Source organism: Ahaetulla prasina, chromosome 1 (assembly GCF_028640845.1).
Source record: "Ahaetulla prasina isolate Xishuangbanna chromosome 1, ASM2864084v1, whole genome shotgun sequence".
Taxonomy (NCBI): Eukaryota; Metazoa; Chordata; class Lepidosauria; order Squamata; family Colubridae; genus Ahaetulla; species Ahaetulla prasina.
Window position 1 is genome coordinate 164,024,209 of NC_080539.1, and position 26,393 is coordinate 164,050,601.

Below are 26,393 nucleotides of genomic sequence, written 5' to 3' on the forward strand. Positions count from 1 at the left end.
GGCTCAACATACACAGCAGTATATAACGGAACACTTTAAATGATTCGTTCCCGTTATGATTTATGACCATTTCACATCTGTTATCAACCCCTTTACGATTACTAATCAAAATAATGTGACCCTTTAAACACACACCATTCTTTAAAATGCTAACATTTCTTTTTATGACATCAGGCTGAGATTTTGAAGCCATTCAAGCAAGAAGGCTCAGTGCTTAAAAATACCTCTGACGGTCAGTGCCTTTCAAGAACTCTCAAGAACCAGATGATTTCAAACCCAAGACACTCTAGAATGAATCATTCTAACCTCACCCACCAAACTAAAAGACATGCATTTTTAAGTAGAGTGCTGGAAAATATAGTAATGGAATTCTGGATTTTTTTTAAAAAAAAGAACTCTAACAAACTCTACCACCCATTCCTTTTCAGCCTGAAAGTCTGTTTCTAAGTGTAAACTTTTGTTTTTACAATACTGCTTCTTGCTCATCCTGATTTCAGAACTGATATTCTCCCAATTGCAATTATAGCTATAAATTCAAATAAATTAATAAATATACATACCTCTGTTAAAATGCCAGGGTTCTGAGATGTAAAAAAAATATCAGACCAGCATAGCAATAGCACTTAGACTTATACACCACCTCATAGTACTTTATAGTAGAGGTGTCCAACCTATATGGCTTGCCAGCCATAAAGCGTTGGGGGCCCCTGCTTTACAGCACTCTCTGGGCAGTTTACAATATCAACATATTGCCGCCAACAATCTGGGCCATTTTACCAACCTTGGAAGGATGGAAGGCTGAGTCAACCTTGACCCATCAGGATCAAACTCCAGACTCTGGACTAAATTAGCCTGCAATGTTGTATTCTAAACCATTGTTATCAGCAGGGCCAGTGGCAAACCGGTAATGGCGGTGGCAGGAGGCTCCACCCACCCACCCGGACCTCTCTGCACATGCTCAGAAGTGTTGTGGGCACACATAGTGAACGAAATTGAAACCCACTACTGACCAGGGCCACTATTTTTTTTTCTATTTTTAATGTAACATAAGCTGTACAATTCAATTGAAAAACAAACTCAAACCTTTTAAGCAGGAAAAATAATAAAAATGTATAATAAGATGGTTTCATGAGTATGCACACCCTTAAAGCACTTTTTGACTTGATGACAAATCAAAAAGTGATTTGATGACAAATCAAATCAAATCAAATTTGATTTGATGACAAATCAAAAAGTGATTTGATGACAAATCAAATTTGATGAAAAATCAAAAAGTGATTTGATTTTTGATTTGATGACAAATCAAAAATCTAAAGCACTTTTTAATTTGATGACAGCATTCAGTCTTTTGGGGTAAGAGCCTATCAGCATGGCATATCTTGCCTTGGGAATCTTTGCCCCGTCTTCTCCTTGCAAAAGTGCTCCAAATCTGTCAAATTGCCAGGACTTTTCCTGTGCACAGCACTCTTCTGGCAACCCACAGATTTTCAATTAGATTCAGGTCTGGGCTCCTACTGGGCCATTCCAAAAGATCTTCTGGTGAAGCCATTATTTTGTTGATTTGAAAGAATGCTTAGGTTTGTTAGCATTGTTTTGTTGAAAGGTTAAATTCCTCTTCATCTTCAGTATTTTAGCAGAGGCCTGGAGGCTTTGTGCCTGATATTTGGAACTGTCCATCATTCCCTCCAGCCCCAATTCCAGCTGAAGAAAAACAGCCCCAAACATAATGCTGCCACTACCATGCTTCACTGTGGGTATGGTGTACTTTTGATCATATGCAGAGTTGCTTTTGTATCAAACGTACTTTTTGAAGTTATGGCCAAAAAGTTCAACCTTGGTTTCATCACGCCATAACACAATTTCCCATATGCTTTTGACAGATTTGATGTACATTTATATAAATGTAGCCAGGCTTGGATGTTTTTCTTTGTAAGACAAGGCTTTCACTTCACAGCCCAGACATATGAAGAATACAAGCAATTGTTGTCACATGTAGTACATAACCGGTATTTGCCAGAAACTCCTGCAGCAACTTTAATATTGCTATAGGCCTTTTGGTAGCCTCTTGGGCCAGTTTTCATAAATTTTAGAGGGACATCGAGTTCCTCATAATATCACTATTGTGCCATATTTTCTCCACTTGTTAATAATGACTGTCTTCACTGTGTTCCATGGTATATCCAATGCCTGCAATTGTTTATACCCTTCTCCTGACTGATACCTTTCAACAATGAAATCATTTGATGCTTTGTAAGTTCTTTGGTTTTTGTTGTAAGAGGCAACTGAAAAAAGGTCAAAGAAGTACTACTAGCACAGCTGAACTTTATATGGGCTTGAACCGAGTCACTAATTGATGGCAGGTGTGAAATGACTACTCCCCATGAGTTTGAATGTTAATTCTGAACACAGCCACACCTCTATGGCTAAGGAGGTGTGAACCTTTCCCACGGGTATCAAACTCGCTGCATCACGTTGATGTCATGTGATGTATGACGTTTTTTGGCTTAACGTAGCTGGGGTGGACGTGGCCTTCACGTGACGCATCCGTGGGCTACCAGTTTGAAACCCCTGACTTACGCAGTCACATTATTCTGTATTGTTGTTTTTCCCCTACAATATTTCAGTTTATTCTTCAATTGAATTGTACAACTTATAGATTACAGTAGGTGGAAAAAAATCTGAACTGATTTATCTTGGTCTGATTTTTTTTTTACCATCTCAAAAAAACTGGCTTTTTAACAAGGGTATACAGACTTTTTATATCTACTTTAGGCACCAAGGTGTGTCAACTTCTGCTATTTCTCTGAAATTAAAATCCAGCCCAGTTATACACTTGTAAAGTGCAGTTTCTTTAGATCAGCCTTTCTCAATTAGCACCCTCACATGTTGGATTATTCCCATGCTGATAGAAATATTAAAATATAATTGAACAACCTGAAAATGTTAGGATAAGAAAGGCTGGTTTAAATCATATAAGAGCACATAAATGATACCCTTTAAATGTGATTAGGGGATCTCGGTTGCAAAATTCCCTTTCAGTTTCTGTATCTCTTTGCTGCAACCTAGTGGTGATTTGGATTTTTGCATCTCTCATCTTATAACTCTATCTGTAATAATCAAACCCCATACATGCTAGCAAAATGGAAATTACATATTTTACTAAGCACAACACAATTTTTATTTCTTGAATTATTTGTGCAAAATTGAGCTCTGAAGTTGACCAAAATGAGTAGATGTCACAAGATTAATCTAAAAAGTGACATCCTATCTATAGAAATGACACTATAACAGCTTTGCCTCATAACAATTTTTTTCTTTTTCTGCGCAAAGCCCAATTTTTTTTTAAGTGGCTCAAACTTGACTAGGCAATTCCAATCCTTTTGTTAATTTGTTATACAATAATTATAGAAATAGTAAGATCAAATAAATTTTTCAATTCTCTCTTCAGCTAGAAAAAGGTAAGAGGAGAGATTAATGTCCAATTTGCAGAATTTTCTGGATTAGGCAATATAATTCACTAATTTTTTTCTTACACTTCCAATAGCTCAATGTTGTTTCTTCAGGCATTTATTTCTGTAACCAATTAAAATTATTGCCACATTATAGAAGTTACAGCCTGAACAAGGCAGTGTTAGCCAGATGTTTACGGCAAGATAGCTGTGGCTTTAAAAGTTAAGATTATGCCACCATCCCTGAAAATGTGCAAAATAGGTTAGATGTAGATATTGTCTATGAAAATAAGTAAGAGGTAAATTTTGGATTAATTGCTAGTAGGTCAACTTCATTGTTTGCACATTACTGAAACAAGACCTCTTCAATATCCACCGGTTTGCTGAAGATGTTAAAGCGCTTGTCTGTAGCCAGCCTCTTGGTAACATCTCTGAGAAACAACCGCAGCTCTCTCAATGTGTTTTCTTCCTGGTCTTCCATTCTCTGCTTTTCTGCCTCTGATAACTGGCGGGTAGGAGGTGGCAATGCAAGAGGAAGCACCTCCATATCGGAAACAGCTAAAATAAAATTTGAAGTCAGGCAAAGTAGGCTTTTTGATTATAACCTCCACGTAACTAAAACCCCAAACCATTATGCTCCTCATCTCAGTTTTATAGATCATGGAAGAACCACTGAACTGTAGAACTTTACAATAAGCAATTGTACCCATCCTTCTTTCAATCAAAGAGGTAGTGACACCAAATACGATGGCAGGTATTTCAAGCTCCTATGTAACTATTTATATTAATAAATACCAGGATAATTGTGCAGAGTATAGACCACAGAGAATCTGTGCTCCTCCAGATATTCTACAAGTTTCCAGCATTCCTTCACTACTGGCAATGCTGATTGGGCTAGTTGGATTGAGAAATTCAAGAATTCAGAAATTCAAGAATTGGAGGACCAGAGTTTCCCCAGGCTGCTATAAAAGATTAGGCAGTAGACCCATGATGGCAAACCTGTGGCACGCAGAGCCCTCTCTGTTGGCACAAGCACCATCGCCCCAGGTCAGATCTCATGGCATTTCTTTTGTGAGCTTCTGTTTCCCTGCAAATGACGAAACAGAAGCTCACAAAAGAAAAAGATCTTACCTCTTGCCCCGCTGCCAGTGTTGGGCTGCCCCGTCTCCCGCCAGCCAGCTGGTCTTCGGGTCTCTGCTGCACATGTGCACATATCCATGCACATGTCCATGTCCATGTCCACACATGTCCACACACGTGCATGTCCGCATATGTCCCTGCACACGGATGTCCACACACTTGTACCTTTCAGTTTGAGCATCTGCGCATGCAGTTTGGGCACTTGGTGTCTAAAAGGTTCACCATCAATGCAGTAGACACATTTGTGACACTTAATTCCAAAAGGAGTTGGGACAAGGCTTAAGAGCCATATCCTGTGAGATTATGAATTCCCTTCAAGCATTTTCAAAGGGAATAGGACTTTTTCAGACCAATGGCTGCATTTAGTTTTTTAAGGTGGTATGCCAAATAGCTCCATAGGGAAAAAAATGGCAAAGGCTACTATTCAACTATCTATATCAGAGGTGGCAAACTCAAGGCCAGGGGGCCGGATGCGGTCCACGGGGTGGTTAGATCTGGCCCACAGGGCCATCCTGGAAACAGCAAAGGGCCAGCCCACAGACCGTCTGTGGTGATTCTGTTTTCACTGGCAGAGGATTGCAGGAACCTGTCACAGCCAAAAAGAGAGATCGGGAGCCTGTTTTCGCTGGCAGAGCGCTCAGGCCACCACAGGCACCCCCAACACTAGTGATGTGGAGTTGACCATGCCCACCCTTGCCACACCCAGCCTGCCCCCCCAAGGTCAAATACAACCCTGATGCGGCCCTCAATGAAATTGAGTTTGACACCCTTGATGCTACTAAATATATACTACTAAAATTCTTGTGTCTGTAATCTTTTAACTGGGCAAAATAGCGCATCATATTTCAACCAAAGTACCTCAAATGGGCTAACTTAAAGAATACTAAAACCCATTATTCTCAAGGGAATGAAATTTGGGGAAGTTGTGGCTGCTTCGGTCCACGGTGCTACTGTTGCTTCAGTGCCACCACCATGCTGCTACAGTCATGTGATCCTCATTTTCAATATTCCCTGACAGCTTCCTGCTCCCTTGTGTGTTCCCTCACTCTCTCCCCCACCCAGCAGCAGCAACTTACTTGTATTCTGGGAAGAGAAGGGAGGAAGAGGGAGGGAGGGAGAGTTTCCAACTCTCACTATCAGCTTTTCGTAAGGAAATTCAACAATGACCCAACAAGTCAGATTGTCTAGTTTAATTTCTAATTATTCTTACCAATGAATTCCCCCCTCTTCAGAGCTATTACATAAAATGTTCATGCAGGTCATATTTTTAACTGAATTACACACACACACCCAAAATGATTCTTCTGGTTAATCATTGCCACAATATTTTATCACAATATAATTCATAAGAATTTTGCCTGAACAGGCAGCATTCCACCTTCATTTATAATAACCTATACTAGCTATTTCATCCCAGACCTGCATTTACCCAGCTTGGAAATACAATCCTGGAATTGTTAACAATTCAATTTGGCATGACCTGCAATCTTTGTCACTTAATTTTTTATGCTCAAATGTATTAGCCACTAATTGTGAACAGATCTTGGACATGAACTTTGATTCCACCTTAAAGCTAAAATTGAAGAGTTAGGAAATTATATTTGAACATAAATCCCATGTTGATGTTGATGTTATTTTTAATGTTCAAATATGCAAACAGTATTATTTTCATATGGAAAAGCCATACATTCCAGATTTTCCAAATCATTAATTTACCTGTGTTCTTTCTCCTTGGAGGTGGCATTGATGCTTGATTGAGAACCAGCTCTTGGAAAAATTTGCGCCTGTCTTCTTTGCTAGGTCTTTGAATATAAAAAACCTCTTCATACTGAATTTTAAAGATGCACTTCACCTACATGAAAATAGCAGCAATTAGAAATATTGAAAATATATTCTGGCTATTTCATAACCAATGGTTAATTGTTCAGCAGTGAGGAAGAATATCAATCCATACGTAGAGAATTGAAATATTCTGCCATTTCATTATTTATTTGTCAAGAATATTTCAAGTCCCTGTAGGAATACCTGATGCTCTTTCTCTATGAATAATGGACTACAATTCTCAGTGGCCCACATCAGTGGTCCAAAGAATGAAAACTGTAACCCAACACTACTGATTAAATGCTATGAAAGGACTTTCCCATGGTGTCTATAAAGTAGTATCTGGTCTCAAATTACTTTCTCAAAATAAACTGACTTAAACCTCTGTTGCCCAGAATATTGAGTCCCACAAAACATTGAAAAAACAGAGCAGATGGCTAGAGCCATGTACCATTTGAATATGGCTACAATAATAGGTGAATATTGAAGGGGCTGGTATCCAAAGAACACTTTAGGCAAATCTGAATAATCATAGAAAATTTTCTCTCTCTCCTCTCCAAACTGCAGACCTATGACCATGTAGCATAGAATAGAACAGAATTTTTAATTGGCCAAGTGTGATTGGACACACAAGAATTTGTCTTGGTGTATTTGCTCTCAGTGTACATAAAAGAAAAGATATGTTTATCAAGAATCATAAGGTACAACACTTAATGATAGTCATAGGGTACAAATAAGTATTTACTCTCTGCTTATAAATTTGCTATGAACATAATGGAAAGATATTACTCCTTGTGGTCCATGCTATGTTTAAAACTGGGCTACTTTTTCGTATCTATGATAATAAGTTTTATAACTACTTTTTGTCTGACTTTTCTTTTTATTTGTAAATCTTATAACATAAAAAAAATAGAAGATAATCCCTTCCCTCCCTGCTCTTTCTTTACTATTTTATGAATGATCAGAATGACCATTCAAATGTTTCTATTATATATGGTATAGCAGAATTAGATAGGTCACCTTGGCAAGTAATAATTTATTATTAACTAGTTATACTGAGTTCACTGGCAATAATTATTGTCAAAACAAGGTAATGTAGAAGAAAATCAACAGTTCACAATGTTTTCCAATTAATATTTCAGCAATCAGATATTTCAGCAATCATGATGTAGAAGCATAAGCATATAGATCAGATATTTCTTCCAATTTAGATCATTTGTAAATATAATTACCATCTAGACAAAAATGTGGAGAGCCAGTTTGGTGTAGTGGTTAAGATACCAGGCTAGAAACTGGGAGACTAAGAGTTGTAGTTCCACTTTGGACACAAACTCAATTGGGTGACCTTGGGCCAGTCATACTCTCTTAGACCTAGGAAAGAGTTAATGGCAAACCACTTCTGAAATTTCATCAGTAAAACTGCAGTCAACTGTCTCAGAGGCACCTCCCCTCAAAAAAAATAAAATTGTCAACCTCTTTATAATTCTTTTTTTTTTTAAATCCTCTGTCTAATAATTCATATTAGCAAATTGCAACCTCTATTTTTAACACATAGCAACAGAATTGTTAAATTCCTTCAAATATAAAAGATGCTTACATAATGGAGTGGAGGTTTCCCTCCCATATACAAAAACTGACAAAGTTTTCCATCAACAAATTAGGATGCTTCAGATCTGCTTTGCTATTACCTAAGTGGTGCTTGTTTATTTCCCAAGAAATTACTCCATGCTCACCTCTTCTGGCAACTCACTATACATTGTTTCAGAGGTAGAAAGTAGAAATATTGGTGAGAACGATGGTATATCTTGCAGCAAAGTCAGAAAAGTTGCTCTCACAGTTTCACTGACAGCTTCCCACCAATCACCAATATGAGGCATGTAAACAATACTTGGTAGGGTTCTCCTTGCTTCACGAAAGATCTAGATGAGAATATTAACATTAACAAATATTATCATTAACTAAATATATAACCAATACTTAAAACTGTGGGCAGAATCAGTGCTATGGAACATTTAAAACAGATGTTTTAGCAGAATATCCTTAAGTGTTTACATGTGTATAGGAGCATTTGTCACATAAAGTATATTTACAGTTTCAAATTCTCCTTGGATAAACTGTATGGTAAAACCTTGATTTTATAGGCCCCCATTTAGCAAACTTTGATTTTACTTGCAAACAGCTTATTTCGCAATATAGATTTACCAATCTATATTGTTTTGCAAACCAATCTAGACTATGTGAATTACCTAAAGTATGTACATTTAAATAAATTACATAAATTTTGCAAATTCAGTTTTATCAAATATTTCACTTTAGTAGAACTCTTCCAACTTTTCCATTAAATTGTTAAATAAATGCTGTACAATAAAATGTCAATCTTTTACTATAAACAATGCCTTTGAATCTTTGAACATTAAATATTATATGTACTGCATACATAAAAATTAATATTTAAAATTGCTACTGGTATTAATTTTGAAGCATAATTGCTTATTGAAAAACTATTTTTCTATACACTAAATGGGATCTACGAAATCCCTGCAAAATTCACAAACAATGAACTATTTCTCTCTCCCATACTGTCCTTGCTCCTCCATTATAAAAAGGGACACAATATATTCTATTTGCCTGAGAGTTTCACCTCCTCACAAGGCTAATAGAACACAGATCATTCCAGTGATAGCCCCCAAAACTCAGAGGTATGGCTCCAACAAATTAAATTAAATTCTACTCTGTTTAAATGTGTTTTTCGTATTTCATTTCTGGAGCTTTTGTGTCTCTTATAATTGGGGTGGGATATGAAATAAGATGAAGTACTGTGAACTACAATACAATAAAACTGGGGGAGAAAATGTTCACTAGTCCAATACCTGGCTTGGGCATAAACTGAAGTCCAGAAGAGATGAAAAACTATTTTAAAATATCAAAACACCTGGTGAACTGATTTTCTATGCTGTCCTGAAACAAAATTTGGTGGTGAATAATTTTGCTAAATCTATTTTTTTTTAAAGTTGGTTTTTGCAATGGTTGCTGCAGCCATTGTTATCCTGCTCAGTGCCATATCTTAAGCATATTTGCTTAATTCAAGCTTCACTAAGGAGAGCAAGTAGTTCATTCTGTAAGGATTAATCTTAATCTAAATTAAACAGATTCCTCTCCTCCACTTGATGTTTTTCATATATAACCTGTAGCTGTATTTCTTCTATGACTGTGTGCTTAATCTGTGTCATCCAAAAACAATATCATAAAAAGCTATCTGACTACCAAATCAGAGTAAAAATAACCACAAAGAAGGTTCTTTCTTTACTAGATTATGCCTATCTCTTTTTCAAAACTTTGTTTTATATATGGAATCTATCACAGAAGGATCCTTAAGTGTTTCTAGCAACACTATACCTCAGAGAAACACAGAGATATTCAGCATTTATAATTTAATGAAGGCCTCTATACACATTGAAAATTCAATAGGTGCTACATTAATCAAAAGCGATATAAATGCAAACTAACCTGTGCACATGATTCTTCAGGTGTTTTGGCACTGACCGAATAAAGTGCTGGCAGATCTAATCTGTGTACAGCAATTTTTTCAAGAGAATGTAATAAAGCTGGAGCAAGGTGTGAAGTCTGACCTGAATCCCTTTCTCCAGAAAGCAGTAATCTTGGCCTGTAAGATGTGGGCTGGTGATAAGCTGACCTGCAACAAAAATAATATTTTGTTCAGATCTACAAAGCACTTATCATAACTTCTATATTTTTACTACGTTAGCAGAATGTGAATAGCCTGAAATATTTCATTGTAGTATATTTTCAACAATGTCTAACTATTTATCAAAACTTTGATAGTCAAAATATTCCACATAAAAGAATTGTTCCAGTTGTGCTATATCCTCCCTGTTCCACGCAATACAACAATCACAATAAAAACTATTGAGGAATAACCCTGGATTATTTTAAACTATTTTATTTTATACCTTATTCTGTTTTAAACTGGAAATTAATTTAGGCAATGACAAACTGTAATGATCATAATGAACAAAAACAAACTACCGTATATACTCGAATATAAGCCGATCCGAGTATAAGCCGAGGTCCCCAATTTTACCCCAAAAACTGGGGTAAACTGGGGACTGGTGGAAATGAGGCACCTACGGTTGAAACCTCCCTCCCTCAGCTGAGAAGGCTGGCTCCCGCCCGCCCTCTCACTGCACCGGCAGGGCTTCCGTCCGGTAAAATGTGAAAAAAAGAAAAAAAAAAACTCGAGTATAAGCCGTATATACTCGAGTATAAGCCGAGGGGCTTAAAAAAAAAAAAAACTCGAGTATAAGCCGTATAGACCCGAGTATAAGCCGAGGGGACGTTTTTCAGCACAAAAAATGTGCTGAAAAACTCGGCTTATACTCGAGTATATACGGTAATTCAATTCTAACGCACATACACAATTTAAATAACCTATACATTTTCTGTTGTAAAATTTTAAGTATGAAGTTTATTGAAGTAGTCTTTTTGCTTATATTATAGGAATGTATTGAATATTAAAAGAGTTTCACAAAACACAACCCAACACAAAAAAATTAAACTTCTTTGAATCATTAAAGCAACCGTGTCTCTTGCAAAACTCTTCTGGGTGTTCTGGAAGATGCTCTGTTATGCCCACTTCACTTTGCTTTCTGCCTAGTGAAACTGACTATCATGTTGTTCCCCTAGAAAAATTACCCTAAAAGATTTCCTTGAAACACTACAAATTTTTTATGGAATCAAAACTTGAATTAAACTTTCATATTACAGATGAAAACCAGCATATTTACTAGAGAAATGATATCAAAGACTTTCACAAGTGTGCTACTAATTTTTAAAACAAGTACAAAATATCACTGTCCTTATCATAAATCTCCCTATATTTTATTGGTTTTATTATGATTGCAATAAAACTATTCTGAGTAAATATGTATATAGCATAATAAGAAAATGCAGCCTGTGACCTGCATGAAACTTTCTAGATTGTCCTACACAGGTTGGAGCGCCTTCCTACTCCCTAAATTGCTTCCATTGATTCAAAAAAAACCTGCAGCATTGTTTTGTTTGTTGTTTGTATTCTGAAAAGAAGCCTGAACTAGAGCCATGATCCATCTATGGATAAAAAAACTAAAGTAGTCTTTTTTCCACCGGAAGGGAAGAATATAATTGTTTCCATCTGTTCTCAAGAAAACCTCTGCAGAATTTTTTTCTGTCAGAGAATTGGGAGTCTCAACAAGTCTCAGTGCCATAATGCCTCCTATTCATGTGGTGGGGGGGCACACACAGTTTTTTAGAATATTATATAAAAAGCACAAGTAGTAGGAAGTAAATACTTTTTACAATGGACCTATCTGCTTTGGTTTATGTTTTCCCCAGCTTCTGGAATCAACAGCCTCACAAATCCTTTCACTGGGCAAAAATCATATAGGCCTGTTACTGTGTCTACAGAGAGCTGTCTAATAGTCAGCTTTTAAAAAGGTATGTTTCTTGCTGCAGAGAGACAAGCCACAAGATTACCTAGAGGTTTGCAGTGAAAAACGTTCTAGGCAAATAGTCACTTGAATTTACTTGGATTCATTTAGTATTGGATTCTGACTGAACAAATCCTCTCAAGATGACAATAGCAAGATCTTCTGTGGCTCCCTAGACCTAGTTTGAGTCTATAATTTCTGAGGTCTCTTCTCAGGTCAGGTTTTCAGATCTAATAACACAACCACCTGTTTCTAGTTCATCCTTATTTCACCAGCAGTCACTTAGTGATGTTCAAAGTTACAATGGACCCCACCAAAAATTGTGGGGGGGGGACTAGTACCTAATTTGGTGGGTCTTCCTGAATTCACAGTTGCTATTCAAGGGTTAGATGGCAGCAGTGGCTAGGAAAACCTTTATGCAAATTCATTAAGTGCATCAATTATCCTGTCAGAAGCAGGAGGTACAATTTTCATGCTTACGTTTGGACTATAACAATGCATTCTACATAGGGCTGTCCTTGAAGGCCATTCAGAACGTGTAGCTGATCCAGAAGGCAGCAGTACAGGCCATTAAAGGCATGTCCATATAACATCTTTGTTTTATGAGTAACAATAGTTATAAGCAGGCTTTTGGGTGCAAGTCAAGGTGCTAGTTATTATCTATAAAACCCCTCATGATGTAGGTTCTGGGGAACTGTCCATTATCCATAGCTCTTGTCCACCCTAAATTATTTGGCACAGTTGGCATTGTCAGGGTTCCATCAATTAAACTGTATCACCTGGGGGGGAAGTGCATCTTATCTGCCATAACACCTGATTCTGGAACAATATTCTCCCAGAGGTTTATGCGTCCATCACAATGACCTTATTTAAACAAGCCCTTAAAACTTGATTACTCCCTCAATGCCTTGGGCTGGAATGGATGGCGGACCCCTTGTGAAATGATTGGCATAAAGGAATTTGTGTTATTTTTCTCTAAACATTTGCTTTTTGTATTGTTTGTACAATACACTGTATACTACCCAGTGTCATTATGGAGTTATACAGCCTATATATTAAAATAAAGAAAATATGATGCAAGGCCTAGTTTACTTAATTTCACTTAAATATTTACCACAGCAATGTTATTTGTAAAATAATATATAACTTCAAACTGTGAGGCCGTATTACTCCACCACACATAAACTCTTACTATTATAAATGCATTGGATTACTACATTTAAATATATACTTTTCCACAAAGTAGTTCAATAGCTATCAAGAATCATTATTTGTACTGTTTGGTTCTTAATGCCTAATGTCAAGATCTGATATATGAAAAAATGGTTAGACATCTCAATTTTTATATTAAAATAATGTTGTACATAACATACTAATACACTTACTTGGCACTGCAAGAGATATGTTGTTTAACTCTTGATGAATACAGTACCAGAGTTATTAACTTACATTGTATAATGAAGGTAAGGTTTATGTACAGCAGCTGGTAATTGTTTCTTTGGTGATCCCGGCTGGCAACTTGTTTCAAATATTGATGAAACATTTTCATCTTCACTATCATCCAAAATTAAATTTGGTGCACCTGTTTAATTAAAAAAATTTTTTTATTAATATATAATATTGACCCCCTTAAAAGTATTAAAAGTACAATCATTTTCTAACACAGATTAATATATGCAATCCTTTCACATAGAAAAATTTAAAATGTCAACCCCAACATATTCAAATATTTAATCTGTTTAAAATTCTTTCAACCCTGTTATACGATTGATGTCCTCAGCTATCAATACAGTTCCTTTAGGATCTATCATTCTGGCTAGAGACAGTGATAAAAAGTAAAGGAAATAAAAGTATTTTGTATCAACTATTTAAAAACCTCCTAACAGTCTTCATCAAAAAATTATCAGAACACAAATTCCAAATAGTCTCAACATTTTCTGACCTTGAGGACAAGATAACAAACAAAATCCAACCCAATGAGATTTAAAGGTCAATCATGCAATTTCTGCATTCTTATACAAGGGGAAAACCAAGGCACCTTTTGGGTTTCTGAGAATGTCAAATTGCCAAGTCCAGTCTAAACATTGCTAAACAAAATAAGCTTGGAGTAAATCTGTACTCTGAAGAGAGCAATAATAAACATAAAACAAGTTATGTCAGAATATCCATATCTTAAAAAAACCAAAATAAATATTTTTTCCTAATATTTAGCACTTCACAAGTTCATACATGAAGCTGTTTTATTTCAATGCCTTATCTGTCATTGTTTAGAATAATTAAGAACAGATAACACATTTTTCCCACCCAAATTTGTCTGGGTAAACACAGTCCAGTGATTTATTTATTTATTTATTTTTTTTTTTATAAAAAGTTTTATTTTTACAATCATATCAAATAATTCATCCAATGTACAGTTATATACAATTAGTCGGGCTTGCCCAGTCACCACCACCCTTCTTAACACTCTTCCCTCTTCTACCTTCTTTTACTTTCCAAACCTTCCTCTCCTTCTCTTATCTACATCCACTCCTCCCTCCACCCTACACCTTCCTTCTCCCTCTACTATCCCTCTTCCTTCCTCTTCTCCTCTTTCCTACCTCCTACCTCTCTTTTCTCCCTCCCCACCGTTCTAAAATAGTAACTATGCAGACCCGACCCTACATTAATTATATTTCTTCAATAATCCCTGTACATTAACCATCACTCCATCTCTACCAAACGACCCCCAATTCCCTCCCCTTACCCCCACCCCCACCCCGACTTCCCAGAACAAAATGCAGGGTATCAAAACTAACAATCATAATCCAAAATAATTCCTAAATTATAATCTTTAGTCACACCACACTTAGTCACACTCTCAATTCCCTCTCCTTCAAAAATATATCTAATACAAAATATTTCCTAAATTTACTCATATGCTATTCGATATTTTTTTATCTGATACTTATTTTAAATATAATCAATCCACATTTTCCATTCTAAAATATATTTTTCTAGTATATAGTCTTTCAAGTAAGCGGAGATTTTGTCATCTCTGCCAGATTTGATACTTTGAGTGTCCATTTGTTGTTTTGTTTTGTCCATTCTTGATTGTAGGTAATTCTTCTTTCTTCCAATACTGAGCAATCAAAAGTCTTGCGACTGTTATTAAGTTCAAAATCAATTTAGTCTCTATAGCTGTATAGTCCATAATTATTCCTAGTAGAAAGAACTGCGGAGTAAACTTAATCTTTTTCAAAATATTCTGCATGATCCACCAGCCTTTAATCCAAAATACTTTAACTTTTTTACAAGTCCACCATATATGGTAATAAGTAGCATCTTCACAATCGCATCTCCAACATTTAGCAAGATCTAATATGTGTTTCTTGTAAACAGGTAATGTCATTTTTAAATTATTTCAAATAATGAAATACTTTCCTTCTCTTCTGCGGTGAATTCAGGCCATTAACATTCCAAGATAATAGTTTAATTGCCATTATCGGCCAAAGGAAACTTTTGGAACACCAGCCGCAGATCACATTTTACTTTAGGCCTTGCTCCTCCCACTGTTTCCATTGTAGTAGTTGCCAGTTGTTGTTGTGCCTTCATCTCTTGTTCCTTGCCTTTAGCAGCAGCTCTTGTCGGCGTTTAGTCTTTTGAATCTAAACCCGTCGTAGGTATTTCCAACACTTGTAATAAATCTTCTTCCATCACAATCTGTTCTTGTACCTGCTTCACTTCTCTTCCTTCACTTCAGCCTCCTTCTTCTAGCTTCCAATGGGGAAGACTTCCAACTTTAATACCTCAACATAAAATTCTCTTGCTTTTCCAACCGTATTGAAACGATGTACTTTCCCTGCATAATATACTATTATACCAGTTGGAATATCCCATCTATATTCAATCTGATGTTTTTTAAGTTCATTCACCAGGAAGGCAAATTCCTTCCTAGCCCTTAACATTTTTGGTGAAATTTCCTTTAATATCAAAATATCTTGACCAGCAATCTGAATCTTCTCCCCCTTATATGAAGCTTGCAAAATCTGATTTCTCACTGTTCTGTTTGTAAAATAAATAACAACATCCCTTGGCAACTTTTTTTGCCTTGCTATCCAAGAATTCACACGATATATTTTATCAATTTGATAAGCCACATTTGCTGGACAAGCTGCTAATATCTCAGCAAATACTTCAGAAAAAATTTCCCTTAAATTCTCTTCCTTATTTTCTTTCAAACCTCAGATTCTAAGAGCAAATTCCATATTTCTATATTGTATCAAAACTATTTCATCCTCTGTCTTTTCCATTTTACTTTGAAATTCATCCATTTTATTTTCTAATTTTAAATTATGTTGCTTAATTTCTTCAACCTCCTCTTCTAATAAAATCACATTCGTTGCCAAACTTTGTACTGCCATTACAAATCCTTCTTTAACTTCTTTATTTCCCACTTGAATTTCTGATATCTGCTCTTTCATTTCAGACATCTCATCAGTTATTACTTTAAATTTTTCTTCTATAAAGCCTTTTAAGTTCTCTTGTAACGCCTCTAAATTCAATGTTCTAGTCTCTGCTGTATGAGCTGGAGGCACCAGCTGATAAAGTTCCAGAGCTCTTTGTTACAGTAGACTTTAATTGTTTGGCTGCCATCTTCTATAAAATTATTTATTTATTTATTTCCAACTTAATATTCACTTTAAATCTTCTTAACTTCTGAAAGACACAGACTTTTAAAGCAGTATTTAAAAAATCTCCCTAGATTCTATCAGCAGGCAGCAAAGAGTTAAAGCAGCAAGTAACATGCAAATTACCAACTGCAGAGGCACACGCTGAAAGTATCACTTTCGCTTTCCACTCGTTAACTTGTTAACAATTCGCCTCCATTTTCTTGCTGTTTTAAAGCTTGTTACAAAGTATGGGGGAATCGGCTTGGCTACTTGCTTAAAATTCTCCCACTTTCGTTCTGTCCGGTATAATCCTTTATTGTCCAAAATAAATCTCGGCGTTTGGTCGTGGTGATTGGTTCCGCCAAAGCAGAAGAATCCTCGGATCTGGAGCACTTCGGGTTACTGGAGGGAACTTAACCCTTCAAACCCCTTTTTTCTCAGGGGCTTTAGGGAAATTCAACCTCTGCCCTCAGCTCACCCCTTCTCCTTCTCCCGAAGAGGGGGTTTTCCGAACCGCTGGGCAGCAGATTTAAGCTGTCCTAGCGATTCCACATAATCCAGAGGTTGGTGATCGTAAAGATCACCGCCATCACCTACGGTGCCAAACCGGAAGTCCACAGTCCAGTGATTTATTGAGCCAGGAAAGAATTATAACTTTGCATTTGCAAGACTTTTTACAGCATCACATTAATGTAGAAGAAGCTCTGAATGATATTCTTCCTGCAATATTTTCCAATATAAGTAAGAGTCACGCTTATACAGAAGTGATACTCATTGCCCATTACCTCACTTTATTCATTTAATTGTTGAGGACTGATCACAGCAATGTCTAAAAATCAATAACAGTCATCTATCAAATCAAGAAATAAATAACTGATTAAATTATTGTACAGGTAGTCTTCGACTTACGACTGGTCACTTAGCAACTGTTCAAAATTACAATGAGCCTCCATAGGGCTACTTATGACCAGGATTTGAAGTTACAATGGCCACTCTCTCCCTACAGTCACACGATTGGTGCTTGGGAATCAGCCCACGGTTGTGGCCATTTGCAGTGTCCTATGGTCATGTGATTGCAATTTAAGTTTTTTTGCTGAATACCTGCATTTACTTCTGGCAAAAAAGGCCCATTGTGGATTCACTCAATGACCAATTGTGGTCAATGACCACAATTACCAGAAATACCATGATAATCCACTTAACAACTGATGCAAAGCAAATCATAAAATTGGGTGCAATCACATGAGGACCCCTTAATGTCCAGAATGACTTCCAGGCTCAATTATGGTCATAAGCTGGGGACTATCTGTATTTGATTATTTATTTATTGGGTTTATGCCCTGCTGCATAAACCTCTTGGTGGCTTATAATAAAATGACAAGTTAAACATCTAAATTCTGACATATATGAGAATAAGAGAAATAAATATTGTACAATACATTAAGTCAGCAAACTCATGAAAATGCTTTCTGAAATAATTCACTCTTTAATTATTTCCAAAAGGCTAGAAGGAAGGAAATATGGATTGATCGACTGCTTGAGGTTGTGTTCTCCTTCTCTTCTTGGCCCTTCCTCATTGTCAGGACGATTTATCTGCTAATCAAACTATAGCTGCCAATCAAATTGCAGCAATGGGTAGGAGGGCAGACAAGATGGCTGCAAGGAAGTTCTGCTAACACAGGCCTCATTAGGAAGATGTTGGGAACCCAAATCCAGGTGTCAAAGTAAAGAGGCAAACTAAAAGATCAGAAGAGGCTACAAAAAGGAGGCAGTGGCTGAGAAAACTAGAGTGGGAAGACAGAAAGAAATGATTCCTTCCCTCAGAACTGTTATGAGGCAAAAGGTCTTCAAGTCTTTTCCTTTGGATGGAATAAAGACTCAGAAGAGGAAGAAAATCAAAAAGGCCAATCAGAAACAAGGAAAACAAAGATTTAAAAAAAGTAAGCAATTTTTTTTAAAAAGTAAAGACTCTGACAGAACAGAAATAGCAAAAAGAAACTAAAAAGAAAAGACAGATTGAACTCTATAGAAAGAAATGTCTAAGGGTCTAAGAGTGGTCTTGAACAATTCTGCAGAGATACACTGGGAATAAGACAACAGAAATATGGAAGTCGGTCATGAACAAATATATAGGAAATATAGGATAGAAAGCTATGAAAATATAATGAGATTGGACTTTGAAGACAATAGTGTAGATAAACAGCTTTTAAAGAGCAGTTAAAATAGAAAATTGTTTTGTTATTAAGATTCATTTCTGCACTAGTCAAAGGCATTGATAATTTACAATGTTCATCTATTTGTAAGCTTTCCTGTTGTAAAATAAAAATCACTTTCCATCCATTGAAGGAAAATACAAAAACCCAATCAATTTCCAGTGTTTTGTGTCTATTGAGTCTGGGTCAATTTGGTTATTAAGTGATAAAAAAAAAGTCTTACAAAAGTGAGCAAGACTGATTTTCAATGGGTATTCTAAAGCAACAATGCTACAACAGAGAAGCAGCGCCACCTCGTGGGAATTTGAAGCACCAATCATAACCACCACTTGTTCAATATTGTAACGTCAAATGGTTTCTGAATGAGTGGTCATTAACTGAGGATTACCCGTACTTTTGTTTTGTCCCCTCAAAACTCAAGGAAAGTTTCTGAACTTTTTGTTTTCCTAATGGTTTCTGAATGTTTTCCCAAAGTCATCCCCTTGGCTCCCTAAATTCAGAGAGCAAAGAACTCTCTTAAATTATTTCATATATGCCCAATTTTTTTTCTGTCATCAACTTGTTTTTATTTTATACTTTATTGCCATTCACTTTTACCACTCTATCATTTCAAAAAAACAATCTTAGGTTTCTACAGGAACTAAGGGGTTGCCATAAAATGGATTAATAACATAGAAATACCTTCTCTTTTGTCACCCTGACTGAATTCAGCATGAGGAAATACTTTATGTAAAACAGCCAGCATTTCATTGAAGGTTCTTTCCAACAATGGCCTTATGATGGGAGATAAAGCATGCCCTGATGATGTTACAGCACGTTGAGAAGCAGGCACGATATTCTGCATTGCGTGATAGAAGTCTTGTGCACTGAGAACTATTGAAGAAACATCAAGCTGCAATTTTTGACTGCTCGCATAGATCTGAGGATAGCGCCGTCGCAGGGCAATCAAGGCAGCTTCAGTACAAAGTGCTTTTATGTCAGCGCCACAGTATCCTAAGGCATGAAAATAAAACATACAGTGGTTCTATTAAGCAGTATCGATATTTTGTGCATGTCAAGCACGTCCACAAAGCTGAATGTGAGCAGCAATATTCTACTGGATTCATACTACACTGAGAGTGCGTGTAATTTAGAAGATCTAAGAAAATAAACATTGAAATTATCTTTTAAACAAAGAATATTCAAGAATCCACATGAAGAAACCTGTGAGAGAAAATCAAGGAACCTATAAAAAAAGATGAAAATATACACATACAAATTAATGTTAATGGTGGTTTATACATACATGAGTGGAATTGCACCCAAACTAGCTAGTAGTAAAGCAGTAACCATGGCAAAATGGATTCTCTTCCTAAACCAAAATGTCTTTTGGGAAAGGAGAACCAGAATAGATCAGGCAACAAAGGGTTTGAAAATTTTGTCATTTCACCTATAATTTATAAACACATACACACACACACACTCATGGGGGGGGGGGGGAGGGACAGAGAGAAACCAATTTCAAGAAAGTATTTGGCAAATGACATCTACCCTGATTTAATTTTTAAAAAAAGAATCTTTGCTTTGGGTTCACTGGGAAGAACTTCTATTTTCTACACTGAAAGCTCAGTAACTAAACAAGGTGGTGAGTTCTGTCCCTCTGCTTCCATGGTAACTATTTAAAGATCATCCTCTCCAAAGATCAAGAAGCAACCTTACTGCTAAAGTGTAAGTTTCATAGATCGTTCTCTGAACAGCTACAGTTAATGTGATCTCGTAAACCTTCACAAAAGCTCAAAATGTTTAGACTGCTATATAATTTGGGCTGGAGGACCTTGCAAGATTATTTTCCATTTTCTAAGGAGGTCTGAACAAAATTAAGTGGTTTATAAAACTAATTCAATTTTATTTCCACTAGCCAAAAACTGGGATTTTTCTGAGCGATATTTCAATGTAAACAGAGAAAAATCCCCATTTCAAAATCCATGTTCTTTCATGGTATTTGCTATCAATAAATGCCACAAAAATCTAATTTCTGTGCCTTAACCTCAATTCTAGCTCTCCGTGGATTTTTTAATTATCTTATGGCTTTTCTCAATTTAATTATCAGGAGATCCAATCTAAAATTAAGTCCTATTCGCTTTCCTTTTGGAACAAATTGTGTTCCAACATATTTCCTTCTTTTAGGCAACTCTGCAAGTAATTATACTGCTCAACAAAGTAAGTATAAGCTTTCAAACAAAAATTAGATACTTGTACAGTGAAATACGCAATACTTAAAATTTATACAACTTGGCTGCAATCATTTTATGTCTTTTATGCAGTATTTTATCATTCCTCTTCACTGACAATTGGTATCTTTTACCAATTGTAACTTTTTAGTACTAGGTGTTAGTAAAAACTATCTAGATAATAAAACTCCCCTTTGAAACATAGTAAGACATTGAGACAAATAAAAAGTAACTATTAGCAGCCACTGTCATATCACTCGTTTATCTGACCATCCATTGGCAATATTCTGTGTCTGTGTAGTAACCCTGGAGGCCGCTAAAATAGGATGTTTCTGGATGAATAAGCTCTCTAATTAAAACTCAAATGACGCAATGTTCAAACTGTGGCCTGGAACTATACTAGGCATAATACACTAGTTTATCAGGAAAAACAATAAAGTTATTTACCTGGCTCTATAGTGGAAAGCAGAAATAGGCACCCTTTCCAGAATGTTGACCTACCATTCTAATGATTCATTGTCATTGGTTAGCTAGCGGAGTTTGATAAATGATTTATTTCAAAACTCCTGTGAGGGGCTCCTGGTTATTTTATTTATTTATTCATTCATTCATTTATCAAATATACGTAGCGGTCCATCTCACAAAAATGACTCTGGGAGACATACAACAATATGATAAAACAATACATGTAAGAAACAATCAATACAAAAATATAAACATCAACATTAAAAGATAAGTATTATAAAAACAAATATACAAACCCTAGATAAAGAGAGAATAAGAATAGCCAGCTCAGCAATGGAACCATATAAGCGTGTCTCAGATTCCCTGGGAACCCCAGACCTGATGACACAACTAGGTATTGAGGAACTTCTGGAATGTCAAAATTCCAGAGCAGTATCATCCTATAAACAAAGTTTTATGCAACATAGTTGCTACCCTCATTATATAATACAGATCAATAAACTGTCAAAGTGTCGGAAATAATACACAATGTATTTAATTAATATTGTCAAATATTGCTACAATTTTTTGAAAAATGAATATTACAATGAATTAATGAATCTTTACAAAACTGTAAGGTATTATAGTTTTATAAATTTTATAAAATTTATAAAATTATAGTTTTATAAATTATATTTAATTATATAAATATAAGTTATATAATTAAAATTGCAATCATGTGAAAGTGCAGAATATGTCATATATTGAGAACACAATTCTTGCAGTCTGTCTGTCTGTCTGTCTGTCTGTCTATCTTTGTAGGCTATCCACTCAGAATGATCCTGGGTGACATATGGAATCAGTACAACAATCAAAACCATAAAAAAGGGAAAAGGCAGCCAAACAGTCAAAGAGAATAGGGTCAGGACAGAGAAGGCATGTCTCCTACATATCTTCAGATTACATCACTTAATAAATGAAAACTGATGCATGTGGACAGTCAGTTCTTACAAAATAGGCAGATGTAGGCAACCACCAACATCTTGAATTGCACTTGTAAACCTACTGATAACCGGATCAGGTAACAGTGTTACACAGGCATAGCATGCCATCGCCACAGCTCCTTGTGCCACCATACCTGAAGTTTCCAGGTAGTCTTCAAGAGCAGTCCTCTGTACACAGCATTGCAATAATCCAGTCAAGATACAGCTAAGGCATGAGACCATGTGAATAAGTGCCCCCCCCCACGCACACACCACACTCTCTTGATTTAGGTGTAAGTGCAATTGTAGCACAAGAAGGATTTATACAAAGGTCTCTGTGCTGCAGCTGCCATCTGTTCCTCAGGTAGGACTTGTGAGCTTTTTAATGAACCAATATATAAATGGTTAAAAATAAAACTCAAGCCTGTTCATAGCATAGTTGATTTTAAAATACAAATAAAGCCAGTATAGTGTGATATTCTTTGATTTACTCTTTCTGTCTTGTAACAATCAGAAAGAAGAAACTTCAGGATAATGTTCTCAATAGTCTGATTATAAATTATAGAATTGCTTTCCTGCAATGTGCCTAATACACACACACACACACACAAATTCACATTTTAAGTTTTAATTAATTTTTATATTTTTATACTGTGTTTAATTTTATTTTTCCATCTGTGTACACTGTTCAACAGTAAAATATCTTGTATGTTTTGTCTGCATTAAAAATGGCATATAAAGCAAATAAATAATAATGCATTTATGTAATGTGGAAATTCATAATATTTTGAAAAAAGATGGAATAATAAATAGAAAAGAATTACACATATAAAAAGATACGTAATGTTAAAGAGTATTAAATGAAGTATGATTTCAGAAAGAACTGGCATGCAAGAAATTTACATGAGAGCCATAGCATGTTTTGCATTTTACCAAATTGTATTTTGGAAGATGATCTTTACAGTTATTTTGCTTCAGTATTTAAAAAGAATAAAGCTTGAAAAATTTGTGTGAAGTAAAATAGCACAGAAATGGAAGCTGAAAACTAAAATAGCTTGATGCACTCTGATCGTAATAAGAATCTACAATTCAGAAAAGTTAATCTTAAAGTGGGAGTAAAATGAGAATTATCCAAGCTTTATGGGAGGACTACAAGCATCTTAAATAGCATTGGATCAGTTAGTACAGTAAATCCTCACAGACAGAAGATGCCTTAGAACAGGGGTCTGCAAACTTGGCTCTTTTAAGACTTGTGGACTTCAACTCCCAGAGTTGAAGTTGAAGTTGGGAGTTGAAGTCCACAAGTCTTAAAAGAGCCAAGTTTGCAGATCCCTGTCTTAGAATATACACCTAAAATATAGAGAAGGGATACTAATGTGAAGTTACATAATCTAATTTCAGGTTCATCTGATGACCTCTGCTAGGTAAAGAACTTGCCAGGGAGCTGAAATTCAGGAGAGGCTTTTGAATTTTAATAATGTCTCTGATGAGGCAGTCTCTCAAAAATTAAGTTTTGAGTTAAGCAAGCAATGAGTTAAACAGAAGATGATTTAGTTAAAGATCGAGGAAAATAAGCCATATGAAAAGTTATAAATTCCAAAGTAAATAAAGTTCAGTTGTCAAAAATCTTCTATAATTCAGCCTTGTTCCTTATTTAATACATTATTTTTGTTCATAATATATATTTAGATTGGAAGAGTACACTAAGAAAATCAGGTTGTCCAAAGACTTAGATCACATAAACTAAGATATGTTAAGATGTAGAATTAATAGAAAGAAATATAAAGAAGTTATAGATGAAACAAGTGTTCTTGTAAAGTGCAATAAATAAAATAAATTTAAATGACAAAAACAGTGAGATTTGTTACCAGATGGAAATGGAAGGGGAGGAAAAATCTTGAATTTTAGTTCATGTCACAAACCATATATTACAGAAGCAACTGCAAACTGGAATAACTGAATTGCCTGAAGAATGGACACCCCATTTTTAAAAGCAGATTTTAATATTGCCTTAACTGGTTTATCACAAAAAAAGTATATGGGATATCAGAACATATCGATTATATCTGATAGATACCATAAAATAACAGCAGGCTAGAAGAGAATTTTGACTGAAGAGCCCTCATGCATATGCAAGTAAATGTTGATAAATTACCCATTAAATACAATTTGATGCAATCAGAGGGCTCTGTTAGTATGCAAAGTACTTGTATGGATTAAAGAGTCTCAAATTTTCAAGAGCTGGAAACATATGACTTTTATTTTATAACCTTTTATCATTATCATCCCGATCTTACCAATTACTTCTATATCCATGTTTTTTTCAAATTGTCTAGAAACTTAGAAAATGTTACATTTCCATTTAAACCTGCATGTCAAACTAGAAGAATATTTCTGCAGAGCTTCAAATTGTGATTTCCTAAGACCCGAACTGCGTAAGACACAGGCAGATCACCACCTACTTTGAAAATGCATTCTGGGTCCCTTTTTCAAAAGATGACCCAACGAGGTAGGCTTCCATCGTTTTTATGCCTTTTCTAGCCATGTTGCATTATATAGATATTTCATGCAGGGTTGTATCCAAGATTTCTTAAAGCCCCACACAACTATAAAGTCTATTAAAACTTTAATTTTCTTTCCAGAGTAATTTCAGCCTTAAGAAGCCACACAGTAATAACTAGGATTTGTGTGCAGGTTCTAAGATCAAAATAAAACATTAAAACGTTTAAACTAAGCACAAATCATTGAGTGAAATCTATGATTATTAAGCATATTACTTCTGCAAAATGCAGCCTTTCTTAGTGGCAATATCAAAAGCAAGCAAACTTTTCTCCCTAGAATTCCCACAAGGGGTGAATAATAGAAAGTGTTTATCAATGGCATCAAATAAAATACTAAGTAAACATGTGAGTCTAAAAGATGCACATAAATTTTTAAAATGCCAAACAGACTATGCATTACAAGCTAAAACAAAAAAAAAATGACTCATCTTTGTAAATGATGAAAAAAATGTTATTCTTTTATTAGACTTGCACAATGTTTGTAAGATTTAAAAATATAAATCTATCTTCAGTGGAAAATTCAGAACAAAAGCTGTAGGATTTTCTCTATTTTAGACTTAGAGGAGATTTTCCTGTAAATCTAAGCAATCACACCTCATTATAAGATCTGTAAGAGAGTCTTCACATTCATAAAATATCATTTTTCAAACTGGAATATTGGCCAATGAAGGACTCAACTTGTATTTTCTATCTGCTAAATGGTTGCTGTAGAGTCACTAAAAGAATCTACATGAAATGGATTTGGCACATGCTTTCTTACACCAGACAAAGCTTAATTTGTCATTTGTTGGATAATTATTTTCTTCTCACCAGGAGATGTTGGGGTCTTTGCAGATCAAAAGTGGAAGAATGCTGCTTCGGAGATAGATGTTCCTGTGGATGAAGAGGATAATTCGGATGTGTACAGTAGCTGTCTGAATGGACGGTGCTCAGTTTAAAATGTTACTGTTCTGTTTGGAGAGTTGAATGATTTGATGCCGTCGTTTTTCAAAATTGAAGACTAACACAAGATTGACAGAAGATGAGCATTCTTTTGAAGAGACTGTGTTTTTTAGTGATGTATTTGCAATGCTAAAGTATGTCTCTTAGCAATCTTACTCTGATGCTCTGTCTAGTAAGAAACAACTACAACAGTTGCTAGCGTAGTAAGATTTTTTTTTATTTTGTTCAGCAAATCTATTAGCAGTATATCTTGTCTGGTGTTCCATAATATGTTTTAGGTATGGATAACTCAAGAGACAGAAAATTGTATCCTGTGCCAGTCATTCACTTATGCTAATTATACTTTAGAATTAGGAGGATTATTAACGTAGATGTTTTCTTAGTGCAAACCATATCATTTAAATGTTGTAGGAAAGCAAGCAGTTATCCCAATTTTATTTATGAAATATTCATGGCCGATATTAATTTTTCCTTATAAAATTTTATCATATTAGT

The 26,393-nt window shown here is 35.5% G+C and overlaps 1 protein-coding gene across 2 annotated transcripts in view; it reads right to left on the reverse strand.

Moving 5' to 3' along the window:
• The window catches only part of ATAD2B (ATPase family AAA domain containing 2B), an 80,434-nt gene that overhangs the window by 22,700 nt on the left and 31,341 nt on the right, over positions 1 to 26,393 (reverse strand). Inside the window, exons 16-21 of one of the 2 annotated variants that reach the window (XM_058179621.1) lie at positions 19,440 to 19,751; positions 13,346 to 13,478; positions 9,918 to 10,104; positions 8,144 to 8,329; positions 6,306 to 6,441; positions 3,811 to 4,007 (exon numbers count right to left, since the gene is read on the reverse strand). In XM_058179621.1, coding sequence (XP_058035604.1) covers positions 3,811 to 4,007; positions 6,306 to 6,441; positions 8,144 to 8,329; positions 9,918 to 10,104; positions 13,346 to 13,478; positions 19,440 to 19,751 — 1,151 coding nt within the window. The remainder of the gene's footprint in view (positions 1 to 3,810; positions 4,008 to 6,305; positions 6,442 to 8,143; positions 8,330 to 9,917; positions 10,105 to 13,345; positions 13,479 to 19,439; positions 19,752 to 26,393) is intronic. The other variant, XM_058179611.1, reaches the window with a different exon arrangement.